At 44.2% G+C, this 20,604-nt stretch overlaps 1 protein-coding gene across 6 annotated transcripts; it reads right to left on the bottom strand.

Moving 5' to 3' along the window:
* Positions 1-670: 670 nt before the first annotated feature.
* Positions 671-14,442, bottom strand: LOC107305936 (putative COBW domain-containing protein 7). 6 transcript variants are annotated; one of them, XR_004305557.1, is made up of 12 exons: positions 13,738-14,442; positions 12,879-12,925; positions 12,161-12,247; positions 11,068-11,112; positions 10,469-10,525; positions 6,397-6,448; positions 5,454-5,522; positions 5,286-5,351; positions 3,692-3,820; positions 3,307-3,352; positions 2,592-2,677; positions 672-1,548 (listed from the first exon to the last, which is right to left on the bottom strand). XR_004305557.1 is itself a non-coding variant. In XM_015848646.2 (11 exons), exons 1-11 carry the CDS (start codon positions 13,813-13,815, stop codon positions 1,497-1,499), a joined length of 768 nt encoding a protein of 255 aa, XP_015704132.2. In that variant the 5' UTR covers positions 13,816-14,442; the 3' UTR covers positions 671-1,496. The 6 variants fall into 6 exon arrangements, 3 of the variants coding, with proteins under 3 accessions (XP_015704132.2, XP_032297165.1, XP_032297164.1); XR_004305556.1 differs by lacking the exon at positions 3,307-3,352 and adding an exon at positions 2,403-2,511; XR_004305559.1 differs by lacking the exon at positions 672-1,548 and adding an exon at positions 2,401-2,511.
* Between the last annotated feature and the right edge of the window lie 6,162 nt (positions 14,443-20,604).

The raw sequence follows: 20,604 nt of genomic DNA, 5'->3' as shown, positions 1-20,604 counted from the left end.
TCTCCTCTCTTTCCTTCTTCTTTCCCTTTCTTTCCTTTCTTTTCCTCTTCTTTTTTTTCTTTTCTTTTCTTGTCTTATTCTTTCTTTTCTTTTTCTTTTCTTTCTTTTCTTTTCTTTTCTTTCTTTTCATGTTCTCTTTTTCTTTTTCTTTTCTTTTCTTTTTCTTTCTCCTTTTTCTTCGTTCCTTTTTTCTTTCTTCCTTTCCCTTCCCTTCCCTATGCCCTTCCACTGTCCCCTTCCTCATCCCTCCTCCCTTCCCTTCCCTTCCCTCTCCCTTCCCCCTTCCCCTCTCCTTCCTCTCCCTTCCCCTCCCCCTCTCCTTCCCCCTTCCCTTCCCTTCCCTCCGTCCCTTCCCCTTCCCCTTCCCTCTTCCCTTCACCTCTCCCTTCCCTCTCCCTTCCCTTCCCTTCCCTTCCCTTCCCTCCCCCTCCTTTCCTTTCCACTTCCGATTCCTTTCACTTTCCTTTTCCTTTCTCCTTTATCTTCCCCTTCCCTGAATCCTTTCCCTCACTTTCCCTATCCTTTTCCCTTTCTTTCACACTCCACTTTTCTACACCCTCACTCTGGCAATTCCAGAGACACAGGATCACTCGCTGCTTTGCGCGGCCAGGCTGACAGGCCGTCCAGCGATGCAGTCCTATGTGCAAGACACTGGAACAACGCGTGCTTGTGTGTTTTTATCTTTTATTGTTAAGCCGTGTAAGCCCCATTTAGAGGCGCCGGTGGCGCCGCCTCTTGCAGGGCAGAGGAGCGCGCTGGGCGCTGCCGGCCCTCCTCTTGGTGGGGCGCCGGGATCCCCCAGCCGAGCGATTCCTGCCCCGGCCGCGAGAGGAGGAGCCGCGGCTGCGGCCCTGCTCAGAGGGACCGGCTGCCTCGGAACCCGGCTCGCCGGGACCTCTGCCGAGGGCCCCGCTGGACGTGCCGGGGAGCTCCTCCGCGTCGGGACCCGCGGAGCTGCCGGAGGGAGAGGTGCTGGGGGCAACGGTCCCCTGAGGAGATGTGGAGGGACCAGACGGGGCTGGGGGGCCATCCTCGTGCTCCTGGGCAGCACTGGGCTCTTCGGGCCCGTCCTCGTGCTCCTGGGCAGCGCTGGCATCTTCGAGGCCCAGCAGCCTCCGGGCCTCCTGGCCGCACCGGCTCACGATGACTTCGATGAGCGCGTCCATGAATGCTGCCGTGATAGGTCCCAGGGTGGGCTGTGCGTGGTACACCAGGGCATCCCTGTTCAGCCCCACTCGGCACAGAAGAGCCAGGATCACACTCTCCAGCCCACAGATCTGCCACCAGGGCAGCTCCTGGATCTGGGAGAAGATGTCCTGTATCCAGGGCTGCACTGGGAAGAGGAGGTCACGTCTCTCCCTGAAGAGTGCTGCCCACTCCTCGGGCAGGAGGCCACCCACTCTCGCTGCTGAGCTTTTTACAAAGCTCATAATGAAAGCTTTGTAAAAATAATGTCAGTGGGACAGGATTTGGTACTTGTTGGAATACAGGTTAATCTAATACCTCGACCTTTGTGTCTCCAAAATTTCGACAAGTCCATTTATTGACCTAAAACAAATAGAAAAAAGCAAAATGAGGTGCAAACGCAACTGTAATATATCGATTGAACAATTTAACAATGTAGAGCAATACAAGAAACATAACGACATCTCTCACACTGTTACTCAATGTTTTACAGTCCAAGAGGCATCAAGAAAAAGTTTGCTTTTGTGACATTTTATAGCCGAACCAAGGTCAAAATTCACAACTTCTGACAATAAAATACTACTGAACATAGCATTTTTCTTCTCCCAGTACAAACTGCAAGGTTAAGAATTCTCAAGAGTCTGAACCACAAATAACGTTGCAAAGTATTTCTCAATATTCCATTTTGTCTGTCAGGGTACTGAGAAAGATGGAACACACCTTTGAACACTGCTTTGATTCAGCCCATTTGTTCTTTTACATCCATGACAATTATTCAGATATCTTCCATACCCCTTTATATTTGCTAATAAACATGTATGGACTACCAGACATTGCCCCCTGTAGTTAACTCAGACAAATGGCAACAGCTGCCCAATAGTATAAGAATGTGAGCACTTAAGACAAAGGTCTATTATAAGGCATTTTTAGGCCTAATTTAGCCAAGGAAACGGTGTGGAGTTGCACCAGAAGAGGGTCAGGTTGGGTATTAGGAAAAGGTTCTTCACCAGAGGGCGGTAGACATGGAACAGCCCCAAGCAGCCAGAGTTCAAGGAACATTTGGAGAAAGCTCTCAGACATAGAATTGGAATTTTGGGTGGTCCTGAGTAGAGCCAGAGTTGGAGTCAATGGTCCTTGAAGGTTCCTTCCAACTTAAGAGCATTCTTTGATTCTATTCTATAATTCTACACTTCTGAGCAGGTAACATCAAATCTTACTTAGGCAAGCTGATAAGACTGTGGAAGCACAGAAATGCACTGGAAACATCTCCAGAAAGGGGCAGACTCTTTTTCACTGCTTTCTCACTGCTCTTTTTCACTACACGATCTGTTGGAACAATCATGAGATCTAATTTCTAATAACATTTGAGCATGTACAATGTCACGGTTATACCAGAAATTTCATACCTGACAGTTGGTCTGACTTTATTCAATTCTTCCCTTGAAACCAAATCCGTTTTATTGACGATTACAAGATCAGCTATGCAACCTGCCTATGCATTTGGAAAAAGAAAAAAGGAACACCTTGAACAAGCAGTTTTTTGTAAGGCAGAAGCAGTATGTCTCTCATAGCACTGTAAATTACTAGATTGTTAGTACAGGAAGGCAAACATTAACCAAACCATCAGCCAACTAAAACATCATGGAATGACTACAGTATTAGCTTCTTGAGGTTACTTGTGGCTTGTGCATTTCAGGAGACAAAAGTAGCAGCAGCCAGTGACATGAAAGACAAGCCATGGCCACTGAAATGTTTACAAGCACAGCATGCTGAGGCTTTTTCACTGCTAGCAAAAATGTATAGCTAATGGTGAGGAGACTATACTGAAAACTGTTTTTGTAGCTGAAAGTTGAGCTTCTTTCAACCTGTTATTTGTACTCTATCTGTTGTAGTTTCCATGGAAAAAAAGAGGAGGGCATTATTTTCAGATCAACCTACTTATTAGAAAATTCATATCTAAGCAGAATGATCAAATGAAGTACAGAGTAAGTTTTGTTTTCTACCTTTGTTTAAAAGCAAGGGAGGGGAAAACCTTAGAAAAGAAAAAGAATCAATTTTGAATGATCTTCCGCACAGTGCAGTCACTGACTATGATTAAAAAAGTGGTTTTGATATCCATACCGAGATGCTCGTTGACAAGGCCTTCTGGCTTCTCCTCTGTCAAGTGCTAGACAATAATTAAAACAACTGGATTAAGCATGTTTAAAAAATGCTCAAATTAATTTGCATTTAAACTATGCCAAAATCATTTTACACAATGTATGATTTTCATTCATACTGCTTAAGTTACTACATTGTAAGGAACTGTTTTTATGGCCAACTATCAATGAAAAAGCTAGAAATGAAAAACTATTTCTGCACTTACCAATCCTCACTGTTCTGTAGGTCTGTTCTTTCAGTACACTTTACTTAGATGCTCTGTTACCTGACATTTTATTCTACTTCCAGGCAACTACATCATCTGTTAATCCGATACAGTATGTAGTAGTCTGCCTCACTCTCTCACCCTGGGAATGAACCTATTGGTTCTTTTTTCATCTTCTTTCCATTCTATTGCAGTCTCTTCCAGATCATACAGCTCATGGACACCTTGGACTATCTCTTGATGAGATTTGCCTTGAATAGATACGAGTCCCTTACCAGAAAAATAACTGTTAGAGTATATAAACAAACCTTTAAAAACAAAATACTTATGGAGAAAAAAAAAAAAAAACAACTTTACAAGTACACAGAGCAGGGAAAAACCTCTGACAAATATGCAGAGGTTGATCAAAATAACAATGCAACAGAGTCATCTCTTGTAACAACCATTCTTACAATTAAGAATTATACTTTGCTATACTCTGCCTTCAGCTTCTCATTTGGACGGTTACCTGGAATATTTGTGCAAATTTCAATGTCATCTCCTACCATGCCACTTTGATTGTATGTATGATATATGTCTCTATGAAAGCCTCATCACCTGTCCAAGGTGATGTAAAATAGGCAAAAATGCTGAGTCTGTTCCCACTGAGTTCTCATGCTTAACACTTACACTGTCTTGAAACAGAATCTCTCAATAGCAGAGAAAGAACAAATATCTGTGTGGTGAAATGACTAGCAATGGAATTAACAATGGAATACTTTCAAAACTAAGTCCATTAACTCACATGCCAAACGTTGCACTAAAAGAGTTTTCATCACTTGAAAACTGTCTAAAATAGAATGTAAATATTACTTGGATCCCAAAGCTCAGTACAACAGAAGCATACTTCTAATCAGCAGTACAGCTAATGAGTACAACAGACAGCTTGAAGTGCATCAGCACTGCCGGCTTTATGCTGCTGTTGTTCTACTTGTCAAGAAATAAACCTTTCTTCCAGTGAAGTAGAAATAATTACCTTGCTGCCTGTGACACACATATGTTCTCAGGAAACAAATCACAGCACATTTGATTGTTTTCCTTAGACCTTGTCTAATCATACAATCGACTTTTTTATCATTTACTTAGCTTTGTGGTTTAAGGAAAATGAAAGTATATCCTCAAGCATCACCAACGTTCACCTCAGAACTATGCAATGAATCGTACACGGGGATGAATACACTTATGTGTAAATCACATCTTTAAAACTGCAGCCTGATGTAATCAAAAAATTTTAGGTGGACCATAACTAGCATTGTGCTGCATTGTTACACTCAATTAAACTTCTGTTTATTATGCCAATAACTGTAATCATGGACAGAAACCTGTAACTACATCCCTAGCTAAGGAGCCATCTAGGTGAAATGGATGAGACCTTTCAGAGCAAAGGAGGGGAAAACAACATCACCTCCTTTCACTTATGTCCTGATCATTCATCCTGTCCCACTCATGTTTGGGACTGCAAGTCTCCCCTTTCACTACACAGCAAGTAGTACTGTGGTTTGCTTCTCTGTCAGCTACCTTGAGTGGTCTCATTGGCCAGCAGGTATTTAAGTGTCTCTACATGGATCAATGACAAACTGATGTTCTCTCTTTTGTCTGCTCTTTGACCTGTATGTGGCTGACAATACACTGCAGTTTCTTTCCATTTAAAAAGAGGGAAAGCACAAAACAAAGAGGTTGGAAGTTTCAGGCAAACCTTCAGTCTTATGACATCCATGGTACATCCAGTCCTATCTTTCACATTCTTTTCCCACAGAAGATTCTACAAAGAGGAAAAATGTTTTCACAAACAGAACAGCGTAAGATGATTTTCTACAAAAGGACACAGTGATTTCGCACTTGACTGCGATGTATTCATATTTACCTGTATAAAGAGATTAAGGTTTTCTTCCTTAATATTTCCTAGGACTTCAAGTGTTACTGTCACTATGTCCTGTAAATGGAAAGACACACAAGACAGACAAGATAGATGCTTAAAAGCAGCATTTAGCACACAACTGCTTATACTCTAAAGGAGTGACAGGCCAGACCCTTTCCCCTTCAATTATTTATTAAAAATCAAAACCACAAAACAGACAAAATACTGTATTTTCTCTCTAAATAAAACACAATCACCAAGATAAAAATGCAATTTAAACTGTAATATGCAAGGATTGTTTTATTGCACAGAGCAAGAGAGAAGATTCTACCCTGACATAAATAAAAGCTGGGTTACATATCTGGAAAAACAAAGCATTTCACATTCCTAACCTTCTAGCACACGTGCGATTATAGGATTTATATCAAATTTATAGGAAAACCTAATTCACTGTTACAGGTTGATCTGTTGATTTTCTGTGTAAAAACGAAGGGAAGCACTCACAGAATGTGTCTCTCTAACACCTTAATTAATGCAAAGTTGTGAACAGCAACTCCCCAATATCTACAAACACTGACATCATTTCGACCTACGGGATAAATATCAGGTGTAAGTATAGGGCTCAATTCTCAAATCTCAATTGCTCAATAAGGGCAAATATTGAAAAGAATAGTATTACTTGTCTGTTGTAGTAATGCTCTCCATGTACAAGAACACTGTTTCCAACAATAGAACTCTTAAACCATATTTGAAAGCAGAACTCAGTATATACATTTACTATCTATCTGTATCAAAGTACATGGCATTCAGTGTAATATTCCAGAGATCTTAAACATACTATTCTCTACCTGAAACCTTCTGAAAAAATAAGATGATTAGTATGCCATGGTTGCAGTTATCCTGAACTATCTTCTAACAGCGAGACTGAAGCAGTGCTTGTTGTAATTACCTTGTCGAGATGTGCATCTGTTGTCTTCATACTCTCCAATTTTTTCTGCAAGCTGTAAACAAGCAGATGTTGCATTTGCACTGGATGGATGCAGTTTTGTTTTTCCCCCCCCCACCAAAAAAAAAATTTATCTCCAAACACAGTCTCTCACAGTATTCTCCTGAGGAAATTGACGTCCTGTGGTCTAGACAGGTGTACCTCTCTTTAGGTTAGGAACTGGCTCGAGGGTCATGCCCAGAGGGTAGTGGTTAATGGATTTAAGTCCAGCTGGTGACCCGTTACAAGTGGTGTCCCCCAGGGGTCAGTGCTAGGGCCCATTTTGTTTAACATCTTCACTGATGACCTGGATAAGGGAATTCAGTGTACCCTCAGTAAGTCTGCATATGACACCAAGTTAGGAGGTGGTGTTGATCTGCCTGAGCGTAGGGAGGCCCTCCAGGGGGATCTGGATAAGCTGAATCACTGGGCTGAGGTGAATGGGATGAGGTTCAACAAGGCCAAGTGCCGGGTCCTGCACTTTGGCCACAATAGCCCCATGCAGCGCTACAGGCATGGGGCTGAGTGGCTGGATGACTGTGAAGAGGAAAGGGACCTGAGGGTGTTGGTTTATGCTTGGCTGAACATGAGCCAACAGTGTGCGCAGGTGGCCAAGAAGGCCAACAGCATCCTGGTCTGTATTAGAAATAGTGTGGCCAGCAGGACCAAAGATGTAGTCATCCCTCTGTACTCAGCTCTGGTGAGGCTGCATCTCGAGTACTCTGTCCAGTTTTGGGTTCCTCACTACAAGAAAGACATGGAAGCCCTGGAACATGTCCAGAGAAGGGCAATTAAACTTGTGAGGCGTCTGAAGCACAAGTCTTGTGAGGAATGGCTCAGGGAGGTGGGATTGTTTAGCCTGGAGAAAAGGAAGCTCAGGGGAGACCTCATTGCACTCTACAACTTCCTGAAGGGAGGTTGTGATGAGGACTTTGGCCTCTTCTGCCAGGCAACAAACAGGGCCCAAGGAAATGGCCACAAGTTGTATCAGATGAGGTTTAGACTGGACATAATAAGGAACTTTTTGTCTCAGAGAGTGGTCAGGCACTGGAATGGCTGCCCAGGGAGGTGGAGGAGTCGACATCACTGGCAGTGTTCAAGAGGCATCTGGATAGGGAGCTAGGAGATCTGGTTTAGTGGTTTTCTGTAGGTATGGTAAGGGGTGGACAGTTGGACTAGATGATACTGTAGGTCCTTTCCAACCTTGTGATTCTGTGATTCCACTTGCAGACATACCTGTCGCTCCCTCGTTATCAAACTCCCTGTGGTTCCCAACTGCTCACCTTCTGTCCCACAGAGCGGGGCGGGTGCGCTAAACAATCTCCCCATAGTGCGGTTGGGCGGCACTGCTGGCCGAGGGCTCACTCCACCTCGGCTCCATTTGCCCCACGCAGCTGTTTGCAGCGTCTGATGCACAAACTCAGATGGGAATGACCCAAGCCGTTCATTACAAGTTCTCACATCACTTCTATACCTTCACTACTTTTCTTTTTCTAGCTTTCCCATACACCTTCACACGTCAGCAGAGCATTCCACAAACACTCTTCAGCCTATCATGAGGGCACTTATCCAATCAGAGCTGCGAGCCATTCTTTCTTCTAGAGGTGTCCTTGGTTCTCATGCTGTTTATCTTGCTCCACAGCTGCTGCTCTGTACAGTCCTTGTATTCCCACACCAACTAGCTCAAACATTATGAATACATCCTACAGGCACAGCAGCCTTGCTGTGCATCTTTCATCTGGAGTCTTCTTTCCTCCTTTTCTCTAGATCTCAGAAAATAAGGATGCTGAGAAGAGGCTGGACAGATGCTATGGCAACAGCCTCTTAGAGAAGTGTGCTAGTTTGATGGCCTGCAAGTATATGCTACCAAATAACTATTCTTGTCCACTGTGAGATAAAAATGATCAAGTTCATTTAAACGTTTTCAAACCTGTTAGGAGAGAAGGATTTCTGCTATCACCATGTAGTCAGTGTTTAGGAACAATGGAAACTTACATGGTGGGGAGTGAGCAAGGCTCTGACTGACCCAATACCACCCAGCAGCTCTCAAGCTCCGTGCAAGTTGCAGGTGAGGATTGTCTATATTGCTGCTAGCAAGCTGTAGCCTGCTTAAACCCACGGGCTCATGTAGTAATAGCTGCCTAGTGGTACCAGGCTAAATTCAGCTCTGGCCAATTCATTCTTATCCAGTGGGACAGCAGGCATTCCAAGTGACATGGAAGGTCTGGATTTCAGAGCTGTCTTTGATGCAGGAAATAGCAGTCTGTCACTGCAGCATGTGTCCCACTGCTGCTTCTATGCAGCACATGGCATCCAGTCAGCAGCCAGGATCTGCCTTTGCAATGCCAGCAGATCATATCACCCATCTAGCTGGGGGTTTGTTGAATAGTTCAGAGGCAGGAGCCTTTCTCTGTATCCCTGTTACAACACCATATTTTGCTGCCTACCTGATCAGGTTAGGGATGAAAAACCAAAGCCAAATGTAACAGTGGAGATGCCCACTCATTTTTCCCTTTATCCCTCAGTGCATCAGGTCCTCTGCCTCAGCCTGATCTGGTGGCCTTCTACAATGCAGTGACAACATCAGTGGACAAAGGAAGGGCAACTCATGTTGTGTACCTGGACTACTGCAAGGCCTTCTACATAGTCCCACACCACGTCCTTATGCCTAAATTTGAGAGATACGAGTTTGAAGGATAAGGGTAAGGTCTGATGGATAAGGAATTCGTTGGAAGGTCACAGCTAGAGGGTTGCTCTACATCCAGATGGATGTGGTGACAAGTGGTGTCCCCCAGGGGCCTGGTACTCTTAAACATTCTCATCAGTGACATAGGGTATTCCCTCAGCAAGTTTTGCGCTCTGTATAGTGCAGTTGCTACAACCAAAGGAGGGGATGCCACCTACAGGGACTGACAAACTTGAAAGTTTGGCCCATATGAGCCTAACGTGGTTCAACATGTCCAAGTGCAAAGTGCTACACATGGGTTGGGTCAGTCCCAGATATGTGTACAGACTGGGAGAAAAACTCCTTGAGAGCAGCGCTGCAGAGAAGGACTTGAGGATCTAGGTAGATGAAAAAATTAACATAAGCCAGAAGTGTGTGCTTGTGTCCCAGAAGGTCAACAGTATGCTGGGCTACATCAAAAGAGGGGTGGCCAGCAGGGCAAGAAGTTGATCATCTCCCTCTGCTCTGCTCTCATGAGGCCCCACCTGGAGTATTGTGTCCAGGTCTGGGGTCCCCAGCACAAGAAAGATGTCGAGCTGTTTGAATGGGTTCAGAGGAGGGCCGTGAGGATGATATAAGGGCTGAAACACCTCTCCTATGAAGATGGGCTGAAGTAGCTGGGCTTGTTCAGTCTGGAAGAGAGAAGGGTCCAGGGAGACTTCACTGCAACCTTCCAGTACTTAAAGGCAGGTTATAACAGAAGGGACCCTGAAGACTGACTTTTGACATGGGTAGATGGTTGATAGAGCAAGAGGGACTGGTTTGAAATTATAAGAAGTTAGAATTATGTTAGGTGTTATAAGGAAATCCTTTCCTCAGATGGTGATGAAGCACTAGAATAATTGTGGATGCCTCATTTCTGAGTATGTTCAAGGCCAGACTGGATGGGGCCCTGGGCAACCTGATCTATTCTGTGATGTAGTAGTTGGCAACTCTGCCTGTGGTAGGGGTTTTGAAGTTTAAGATCACTGAGGTCCCTTCCAGCCCAAGCCTTTCTATGATTCTATGGTTTCTATCTGTAGACCTTCCTGACTTCTTTTGCCCTATCACTTTTCTGGGGAAGTGGTGGAGCAGCACCCATTTCAGTGACATTCACTTTGTGCATGTTTGATATTGTCACGGTTTGAACTAAAAATCCACCTGCGNTACTTCTCACTTTTCTTACTGAGAATTGTAAAACAAGTGTCTGGAACTAGAACATGGGAACAGAAATTCAGATGCAGGACTCTGCCTAAATGTAAATGTACCTACTTCATGCGTGTATCTATGCAATGAGCATTCCTTTTAATAAAAGTGAAATTATTGCCATACCTGATTCCAGATAGACTGTCAAAAGCATGCAGGTCCAGCACATTGGAAAGATCAACTCTGCACAGATAGGGAGAGAAAGAAAGCTTTGTATTTTCACTGCATGTAAGAATTATGTGTACTGAAGCTTCGATTACTCATTTTTAAACATATAAATAATTGTTCATGTTTGTTGTTTTTTTTTCCTGATCTCTTATTCCAATGCAAAGCACCAGAAGCTAGCCCTATTTTCAGATGTCAGCAGTCAGTGCTATCTACCATGGAGTAAAGCAGCTTTCAGCTGTACAGTAATATGGGAGCATAAAAAGAGAATTTTAGTGAATACAGTTAAAAAATAAATTAATACTAAAAAAACAAACAAACAAAAAAAACCACACAAGAATCTGTTTTCTGAAAGATGTGATTTGTATTGGATGCCTAAGTGTTATCTAATTCTCTGATGGGAACAATCGTTCTGTACCTCTTTGAACACAAGCACACATTAAAACACAGTACAGGTAGGTATGCATGTGCACAGCCAACAGATCATAATGAAAGCTTTGTAAAAATAATGTCAGTGGGACAGGATTTGGTACTTGTTGGAATACAGGTTAATCTAATACCTCGACCTTTGTGTCTCCAAAATTTCGACAAGTCCATTTATTGACCTAAAACAAATAGAAAAAAGCAAAATGAGGTGCAAACGCAACTGTAATATATCGATTGAACAATTTAACAATGTAGAGCAATACAAGAAACATAACGACATCTCTCACACTGTTACTCAATGTTTTACAGTCCAAGAGGCATCAAGAAAAAGTTTGCTTTTGTGACATTTTATAGCCGAACCAAGGTCAAAATTCACAACTTCTGACAATAAAATATTACTACTGAACATAGCATTTTTCTTCTCCCAGTACAAACTGCAAGGTTAAGAATTCTCAAGAGTCTGAACCACAAATAACGTTGCAAAGTATTTCTCAATATTCCATTTTGTCTGTCAGGGTACTGAGAAAGATGGAACACACCTTTGAACACTGCTTTGATTCAGCCCATTTGTTCTTTTACATCCATGACAATTATTCAGATATCTTCCATACCCCTTTATATTTGCTAATAAACATGTATGTACTAGCAGACATTGCCCCCTGTAGTTAACTCAGACAAATGGCAACAGCTGCCCAATAGTATAAGAATGTGAGCACTTAAGACAAAGGTCTATTATAAGGCATTTTTTAGGCCTAATTTAGCCAAGGAAACGGTGTGGAGTTGCACCAGAAGAGGGTCAGGTTGGGTATTAGGAAAAGGTTCTTCACCAGAGGGCGGTAGACATGGAACAGCCCCAAGCAGCCAGAGTTCAAGGAACATTTGGAGAAAGCTCTCAGACATAGAATTGGAATTTTGGGTGGTCCTGAGTAGAGCCAGAGGTTGGAGTCAATGGTCCTTGAAGGTTCCTTCCAACTTAAGAGCATTCTTTGATTCTATTCTATAATTCTACACTTCTGAGCAGGTAACATCAAATCTTACTTAGGCAAGCTGATAAGACTGTGGAAGCACAGAAATGCACTGGAAACATCTCCAGAAAGGGGCAGACTCTTTTTCACTGCTTTCTCACTGCTCTTTTTCACTACACGATCTGTTGGAACAATCATGAGATCTAATTTCTAATAACATTTGAGCATGTACAATGTCACGGTTATACCAGAAATTTCATACCTGACAGTTGTTCTGACTTTATTCAATTCTTCCCTTGAAACCAAATCCGTTTTATTGACGATTACAAGATCAGCTAATGCAACCTGCCTATGCATTTGGAAAAAGAAAAAAGGAACACCTTGAACAAGCAGTTTTTTGTAAGGCAGAAGCAGTATGTCTCTCATAGCACTGTAAAATTACTAGATTGTTAGTACAGGAAGGCAAACATTAACCAAACCATCAGCCAACTAAAACATCATGGAATGACTACAGTATTAGCTTCTTGAGGTTACTTGTGGCTTGTGCATTTCAGTAGACAAAAGTAGCAGCAGCCAGTGACATGAAAGACAAGCCATGGCCACTGAAATGTTTACAAGCACAGCATGCTGAGGCTTTTTCACTGCTAGCAAAAATGTATAGCTAATGGTGAGGAGACTATACTGAAAACTGTTTTTGTAGCTGAAAGTTGAGCTCTTTCAACCTGTTATTTGTACTCTATCTGTTGTAGTTTCCATGGAAAAAAAGAGGAGGCATTATTTTCAGATCAACCTACTTATTAGAAAATTCATATCTAAGCAGAATGATCAAATGAAGTACAGAGTAAGTTTTGTTTTCTACCTTTGTTTAAAAGCAAGGGGAGGGGGAAAACCTTAGAAAAGAAAAAAGAATCAATTTTGAATGATCTTCCGCACAGTGCAGTCACTGACTATGATTAAAAAAGTGGTTTTGATATCCATACCGAGATGCTTCGTTGACAAGGCCTTCTGGCTTCTCCTCTGTCAAGTGCTAGACAATAAATTAAAACAACTGGATTAAGCATGTTTAAAAAATGCTCAAATAATTTGCATTTAACTATGCCAAAATCATTTTACACAATGTATGATTTTCATTCATACTGCTTAAGTTACTACATTGTAAGGAACTGTTTTTATGGCCAACTATCAATGAAAAAGCTAGAAATGAAAAACTATTTCTGCACTTACCAATCCTCACTGTTCTGTAGGTCTGTTCTTTCAGTACACTTTACTTAGATGCCTCTGTTACCTGACATTTTATTCTACTTCCAGGCAACTACATCATCTGTTAATCCGATACAGTATGTAGTAGTCCAACCCTCTAACCTCTCCTCCCCGTAGCTGCATTACAGTCATTAAATTACCTGACTTACAACCTTAAGTCACTTGTTTACCACACTGGTGTCAGAGATATGTTCTTACTCCTCCTGCTGCTAGTAATACGGATCAATGACAGTCTCTAAGACAAAGTCTCCCACAAATTCCATAGCAATGCAAAAATTTATTTGAAATACAACCAAGATCTTGAGTGAAATGATAGAACCTAGAACAAAACTATTGTCGTGAACCTGCTTTAGCAGGATTGGACTTGATGATCCCCAGTTGTCCATTCCAACCCCACAGTTCTGAGATTCCATGAATCTCAGATATCAAAGTCACATACGACTCTGAGACAGCACCTCCTTTTCTAAATAAAACTCTTAAAGGTTAAAAGGAACATTGGTGCTGATATATGTGAACCATGAACAGGGCTCAGCTGCTTTATCTCCAGGCATTTTCTGGCCATGTGCATGGAGAGCTTACCCCGTTGGCCGCGGCCATCTGGACGACGATCTCGATGGCCGTCTTGCTCAAGTAGCGGCCGTCGCTGCCCACCACCATGGTGCAGCCCTGGCGGTCGCGGAGATCGACGGAGGAGAGCAGGCTCTGCACGAAGCTGGGCAGGTAGTTGCGCTGGCTCTCCAAGAGCCCCGTGGGGCGCCGCAGCCCCCCGCGCCGCCCGTCGGCCGCTGGTCCTCGTAGGGCGTCGTCTGCACCGTCAGCACCGGGATGGGGTTCCTCTCCATAGCGATGCCCGGTGCCGCCCGCCCGCCGCGGCTCCACTGCGGGAGCGGCGGCCTCACACAGGCTCCCGGTCGGAGCCAACGGCGGGGCGAAGAGAGGCGGTTCCGTCCGCCTCAGCGGCGCGGGCTCGGGCTCCCTGACGGCCGGCCCCCGCGGGACGGAGGCGGGTCGGCTCGCCCCTCGGAGGCCCGGGGGGCGGTGGGAGAGCGGCGCAGCGGGGGTGCCTGGGAGGGCGCGGGGTCGCGCCGCCCCTTCCCCGTTCGGCGGAGCCCCGCCGGCGCCGCGCTGCGCGCAGGGACGCGCGGGACTTCCCAGAGCCGTGCCGTCTGCAGGATGCCCACTGCTCCCAAGGCTGATCCCAGGGAGCCCTCCTGCTGAGGGGACACCTCCCTCTAGACCCAGCTTGCTCAAAGCCTGCTCACGCTTCTTTTCATGCAGTCTAGGCTACTGTTGGCCTTCTGGGCTGCAAGCACGCATTGCCAGCTCATATTGAATCTTACCTCAACCCACAGCCCCACAGCCCTCTCCTCAGGGCTGCTCTCAAGCCATTCTCTGCCCAACATGTATCTGTACTCACGCAGGGGCAGGAAAAAAAGGTTCAGACAAGCTTAAGAGTGATGACTTCAGGGATGCCACATCTGTTTTTCCCCAGTGGTTTCTCTTTCATCAAAGGTATGTTATGACACAGCCTTCTTTATCTTCCATCACCCTTTCCCCAGGAGTGCTGCAGGGCCATGTGTTTCCTGCACACTGGTACTCTGCGCCCGCGCACCGCCATGGGGGCACAATGCAGCCTCCACGTTTACATTCATAGCTTTCCTTTTTCTTTTTTTTTTTTCTTTTTTTTTTTTTCTGCTGCCTTTTTGCACTGTCTTATCAGAGCTTGTGTACTCAACAGCCATCAACAAAACTATCTTTTAATGTGGCAAAGATGAGTTATCAGGTTGGACAGTTCTTCAAAACACATAAATTGCTCCCGGTACCTACAGAGCTAAACAGAGGAGCAGCACAGCACGCGTGGTCTATAACAGAAGTGAGGATTTCATACACCAGCATCCATCTGCAGCATCCCTGGGAATCATATTTTTGAATAGTTTCATTTTTGTTGTATAAGTAAAATTGACGTATCCGCCAACTAACCTGACTTATCCCAGGACCTCAACTGTCTGGGGGAGAGATACAAACATGGACGCCATGATGTCTTCTCTCAATTTATTGTTGCGTCACACTCCTTATATAACATCCTAAATCCCACGCAGACGCGTACACCCACTAGGCAAAACCCCGATGCACGCAAAGAACCTATACACACACCTACCTAAACCCCCCGCCCACTAACTCTTAACCTACAGGCCCAACTCAGCTATTCTAGAACAGTCCATCTACTCAGAACAATTGTATGCACTCATAAATCCTTACAACAACAACTTAGTACCCCAACATAAAATCCATGCAATTTCTTGGATTTAAATGGGATTGTTTATTTATTCGTTTGTTGAAGCTCTTTATTTTTGTTGAAGCTCTTTATTTATTTATTTTTCTTTGTCTTGGAAATGTGTCCAGCTGTACTGAGAAAATGCTGCTTTTCACGTTCTTCAAATACTGAAGTGTTCTTTTCACTTAGCTAATTAAATTCACCCCTTCCTTCACTGATGGTGGTGGCAGAAAGCACAAGTTAGCTCCTAATGTACCCTTGGATGTCGTCATCCAATGTCGCAGTGGTGTCAGTAAAATCCTTCAACAAAAGCTGAAGACAAAATTCTCTTAAAGAAAAAAACATTTGGGAAAAGGGAAGAGAAAATATCACCATGAATGTAAAAAGTTCCATCACTAAAAGTACGCAGGCTTTTTTCCTTCCCTTGCCTTTACTACTGCGAAGAAGCATAAAGTCAAGATCAGCTTAGGAATTTCTGAGGAGAAAAGAACGTTTATTGCAGAACAAAGCATGTAGAGGCAATAAAAATAAATGCTACCCACTAGACGGTAGCAAATACTAATTTATGTATCTGATACAGAATATTTGACCATTAAAAAACAAACAAACAAACAAACAAAACCAAACAGTGAAATCCTGTGAGAAGGGAACAAATGGGATAACTGCCTGACTGGATAAAACTCTGTTCTCTCTGGAGACAATAACAGAATTTCTCATTGAGGAGAATTCACTTAGTAGGCTCCAAATTCTAATTTCCTGGTCAAGTACCTGGCTTGTCTAATAGTTTGAATGTTTGTCTTCTAAGGTGCTAAGCTTTCACAGAATTATAGAATCACAGAAACCTCAGAGTTGGAAGGGACCTCTGATGGCCATCTGGTCTGACTCTCCCACAACGAACAGGAAACTTCAGGGCTTATTCCACGGAACTGGAGTATGAACCTTTCAATGATCCATACTGCACATGATGTTATGATGTGGAATATTGATAGCGGCATTACAAAACCATGACACAAGGGGCGCATTGCCAGGGTGTTTTTTGGCAGGGCTGTGTGGAGAGTGTTTATGCAGATACGTGCTGCCGAAGCCTGGAGGGGCTGCAACGGAACCGACGTGAGTAAATATGGACAGGCAAGCAGCATATGATTTATTTTCCGCTTTTCTTAGGCGGAGACAGTTTAAAGGTATAGACTTAGTAAAGGATCTCCCTGCTTTATTGAGCCGCGCGGTCTCATATGGCTTTTTTGCAAATCCCCACTCAGTGCACACCTTAGAGGAGTGGCGGCGGTATGGGGATAAACTGTGGGAGTTAGTTTTAGACGATGATAAGCCAGCAAAAAAGAGAAGTAAGTTTGTGGAAAGCAGTGCATAACGAGTTGTTGATGAGTCAGGCGGAAAAAAGGGCAGCTCGGGAAGCTCAAGCTGCGCAAAACAGAATCAAGATGATGGGCTGCCATGGGGCACTAGTGTCCCGAACCCCCCCTGTTTTTTCCTCCGTTACCTTGCCCGGCTGCAGCCTCAGCGCCCCTCTGCACCCCCCTCGCGAAATGCAGGCTGACCTAGGAAACGGAGCCCACGGAGGTCTCCTCTAGCCCTCCCCCTCCCGCCCGTCCGGAGCTCCGCCGTCCGGAGCTGCCCTCGGCGCCGCTCCATGTCTCGGGCACCGCTGTGCCGCAGCCGCAGCCCGTCCGGGCTGCTCTGAGCTCCCGGTGGCTCCCGGAGCCGTCAATTCTGCGCGGGTCGGGTCCGATCTCTGGGGCTGGGTCTGATCTTGCGGGGACTGTCGCAAGGGAAAGACGCGAGTTGTGGTCTATGCTGGCAAGGCACGGGATGGAGGATGGCGATAAATGAGTTAGTACAGACAGCAACTGAGAATCTTGCATTCCCTGTTGTTTACACTCCCTTGCCGCAGGGAGGAGTCCAGGCTGAGATTCAATCTCTGGACTGGAAGATGTTATCACAGTTGCGGGCTACAGTAGGGACATATGGGGTGACTAGTGAACCGGCCAGGCAAATGATAGATGATCTTTTTAGTGCGCATATCCTTCTCCCAGCAGATATTAGAAGCATAACGAAATTGATCTCTACCCCTCATCAGTTAATATTGTTTAATGCTCATTGGCATCAGCAGGCTGTGGCGTCCGCAGCAGTACAGAGAGGACCAGGAGACCCCTTAGCAGGTGTAACAATGGAACAATTGTTGGGTCTTGGGGCATGGACTCGAATAGAGGCTCAGGCGATTTCTGATCCTGAAGTTTTGCGAGAAACTAGGAATATAGCCAGGAAAGCTATGGATAGTAGAAAAGCTGCGGGGGGAACGCCCATTTACATGGGAATAAGACAGGGGCGTGAGGAGCCGCTAGGTAATTTCATAGATAAGGTTGTGGATGCCATCAAGAAGGCTAGTGTTCCAGAATATATGCAAGGGGCATTGATTAAACAACGTGTGCTCCAAAATGGCAATTCCTCAACCCGATCTCTGGTTAATACATTGCCCGGAGATTGGTCAATCCCCGAGTTGCTAGAAAAGGCTGCTTCGGTTCCAACTGGAACCCAGGCATTCTTAGGAGTGCTTTACAGAAAATTAGTGACGGGTTGCAAGAGCAGGCAAAGGCATTTCAGGAGCAATCTAGATCCTCGCATACTCGGGTTTTAGCAGCCCTTGCACCCCTCCAAGCTGCAGTCGCTACAAGCCCACGCTCGCAGAACAGCTCCCGCATGAAATGTTTCCGTTGTGAAAAAACTGGCCACATCCGTCACGAGTGCCAAGCCACTGGGATTTGGTGCAGCAAGTGTCAATCCAACACCCACAACGCTGCTGTATGCTAGAGGGAGTCGGGAAACGTGAGAAGCAGCGCGAGAAAGAACAGCGGCCGCGCTCCGACACAAGCAGCCGTTCCCAGCCAGCGGCCGCCTGCCGCCCCCCCCCCTCGTCGTGCGCGTGTAACGTGGTTAAAGACACGGATGGACTGAAACCAGGGGATCGTTGTGACCCAGGTCCAGAAGATCCAGAAAGCGAATCGGATGCATTTCCTCCTGATGATACTTGGAAGGAAGCAGGAATGACAAATTTCCCTACAGCATCCTGTGATGTCTTAGAGCCGTGCAGAAAAGAAACAATATGAAGGGGTGATGCTGACACGTTGCAAACCTTTCCTAATCAGGTCCCCCGTTGGGAATCCCTGCCTTACGAGGCAGTGAAGGAGCTAAGGGAGTCAGTGAGAACATTCGGAGTTCAGTCAGCCTTTCCATACAATCTTTTGGTTACAAACAGTGACAGTTACGCTATGACCCCTCACGATTGGAAAACTGTGTTAAGAATGATCCTCTCTCCTATGCAATACACCGTGTTGATGACTGAATATCAGCTACATAATTTGACTGATAGCTCTTTGCCTCAGACTCGGACAAATCCCTGTGACACAGCACCTCTTCAACTGTGTCAGACAAATGTCACTCACATTCCTGAATTTGGCCGTCTAAAATATGCACATGTAACAATAGATATTCATTCTTCTTACGTATTTGCCACAGCACATACAGGTGAACACAGTCATGACACCCGTAAACACTGGTTATCTGCTTATGCTGCTATGGGAATCCCACATACTACAAAAACAGATAATAGGCCTGCGTATACCTCTAAGGCCACTCAAACTTTCCTCCAAGAAGGGTGTGTTAGACATACTACAGCCATTGCTCATTCTCCACTGAACAGCTATCACTGATCACATTTATCAAACATTGAAATCCATTCTTATTATTAAACAAAAAAGGGGGAATATGGGAGACACACTACAAGAAATATTATGCAAGGTTTTGCTTGTTTTGTTTGTGCTGAATTTTTTGAATCGTGTTCATAGAGATACAGCTTATGTGGATCGTCATTTTGAGGCTTCCCCAGTGCTAAAGGAACAGCCTATGGTTAATGTTTGGAATATGGCACCAAGGACTTTGGGACTGTCCCCTACCATTGACAACTTGGGGTCGTGAATATGCTCTTATTTCCACAGGGACTGGCCCTACGTGGGTTCCAGCATGATACGTTTGGTCTCATCTGAAGGCAGAAAATAGCATCCAGCCTTTATAGTAATTGTAATTGTGTGTTTCTTACTTAGTGGTATTGCTTTGTAACTTGCTGTGTTATAGATAATATTACTAATAGTTTGACATAGTGTGGTGATTTTCTTTTTACCAATGCAGTCTCAAGATTTAGAGTTGAAGGCATTAGCTAGGATGTTGTGTGCTTCTTCTATTTTAGTAATAGATCAGATGTGTATTAAACAGGATTTGATCTAATCAATGCTAGAATCTACAGGAATAGCTCTTTTAATGTTTTAGTACTGTTTGCTTATGATATTATTAGCCTATTAATTAGCTTTTCTTAATTTGCAAAGACAAAACCTGGAAAGGAATCCCAGACAAAGAGATGACCCTGTATCATAGAACAGATACCTCTTTTACATCCAATTAATTGGGATCTGAAAATATAACCATGCATCATTTGACAAAAGTGCACGCTAATAGAACTAAATTTGATAGTTTATTTTGTTTTCCAAGCAGGTGTTCCACTTGGGCTCTATATCACGCACTGGCCATGCGGATGTGGTGTACAACTGGAAGAAATCCTTCAGACCCTGAATGCAGGAGAGAATCTGTGATGGGTGAGAGAGGAAAGGTGCACCTTGAAGCAGGGGACGCCCTGCTGGCACTATCTGTCTCATCCACCACCAACACAGCTTGCTGTTTCTCAAGGGTCAATAAGTATTAATGCCCCTACTGATACTCTAGTCCATTTGTCCTCTAAAATTGGTTCTATTTGACATGCTACTTCATAAAATGCACGATCATTAATCAATTATTAGCCCGGATAACTCAGTCGTAGAGCATGGTTATGAGCATCTTAAAAGCATTTATTGCACAAATTTTAGTGGTCATTAAAATCAATATATCAGAGTATATGAAAATTGAAGACTTTTCCTGATCAGTTACAGATTAACACAATGGGACCCTCACAGATTTATTTTCAGGTTGCAGAAACTTAGGTTGCAGAGCAAACACATTTGTCCTTTACAGCAGGTTTAACAGTAATGTTGTTAAGTTGTATTTGACTTGTCTCTCTAAATGAAGAGTAAAATAACTGAACAGCTAGAAAGCTTTTGTTGCTCAGTCTT

The sequence above is a fragment of the Coturnix japonica genome, chromosome Z (genome assembly GCF_001577835.2).
Source record: "Coturnix japonica isolate 7356 chromosome Z, Coturnix japonica 2.1, whole genome shotgun sequence".
NCBI classification, from domain to species: domain Eukaryota; kingdom Metazoa; phylum Chordata; class Aves; order Galliformes; family Phasianidae; genus Coturnix; species Coturnix japonica.
The sequence above is the reverse complement of the archived record's forward strand: the minus strand, read 5'-3'. Positions and strand labels throughout refer to the sequence as shown.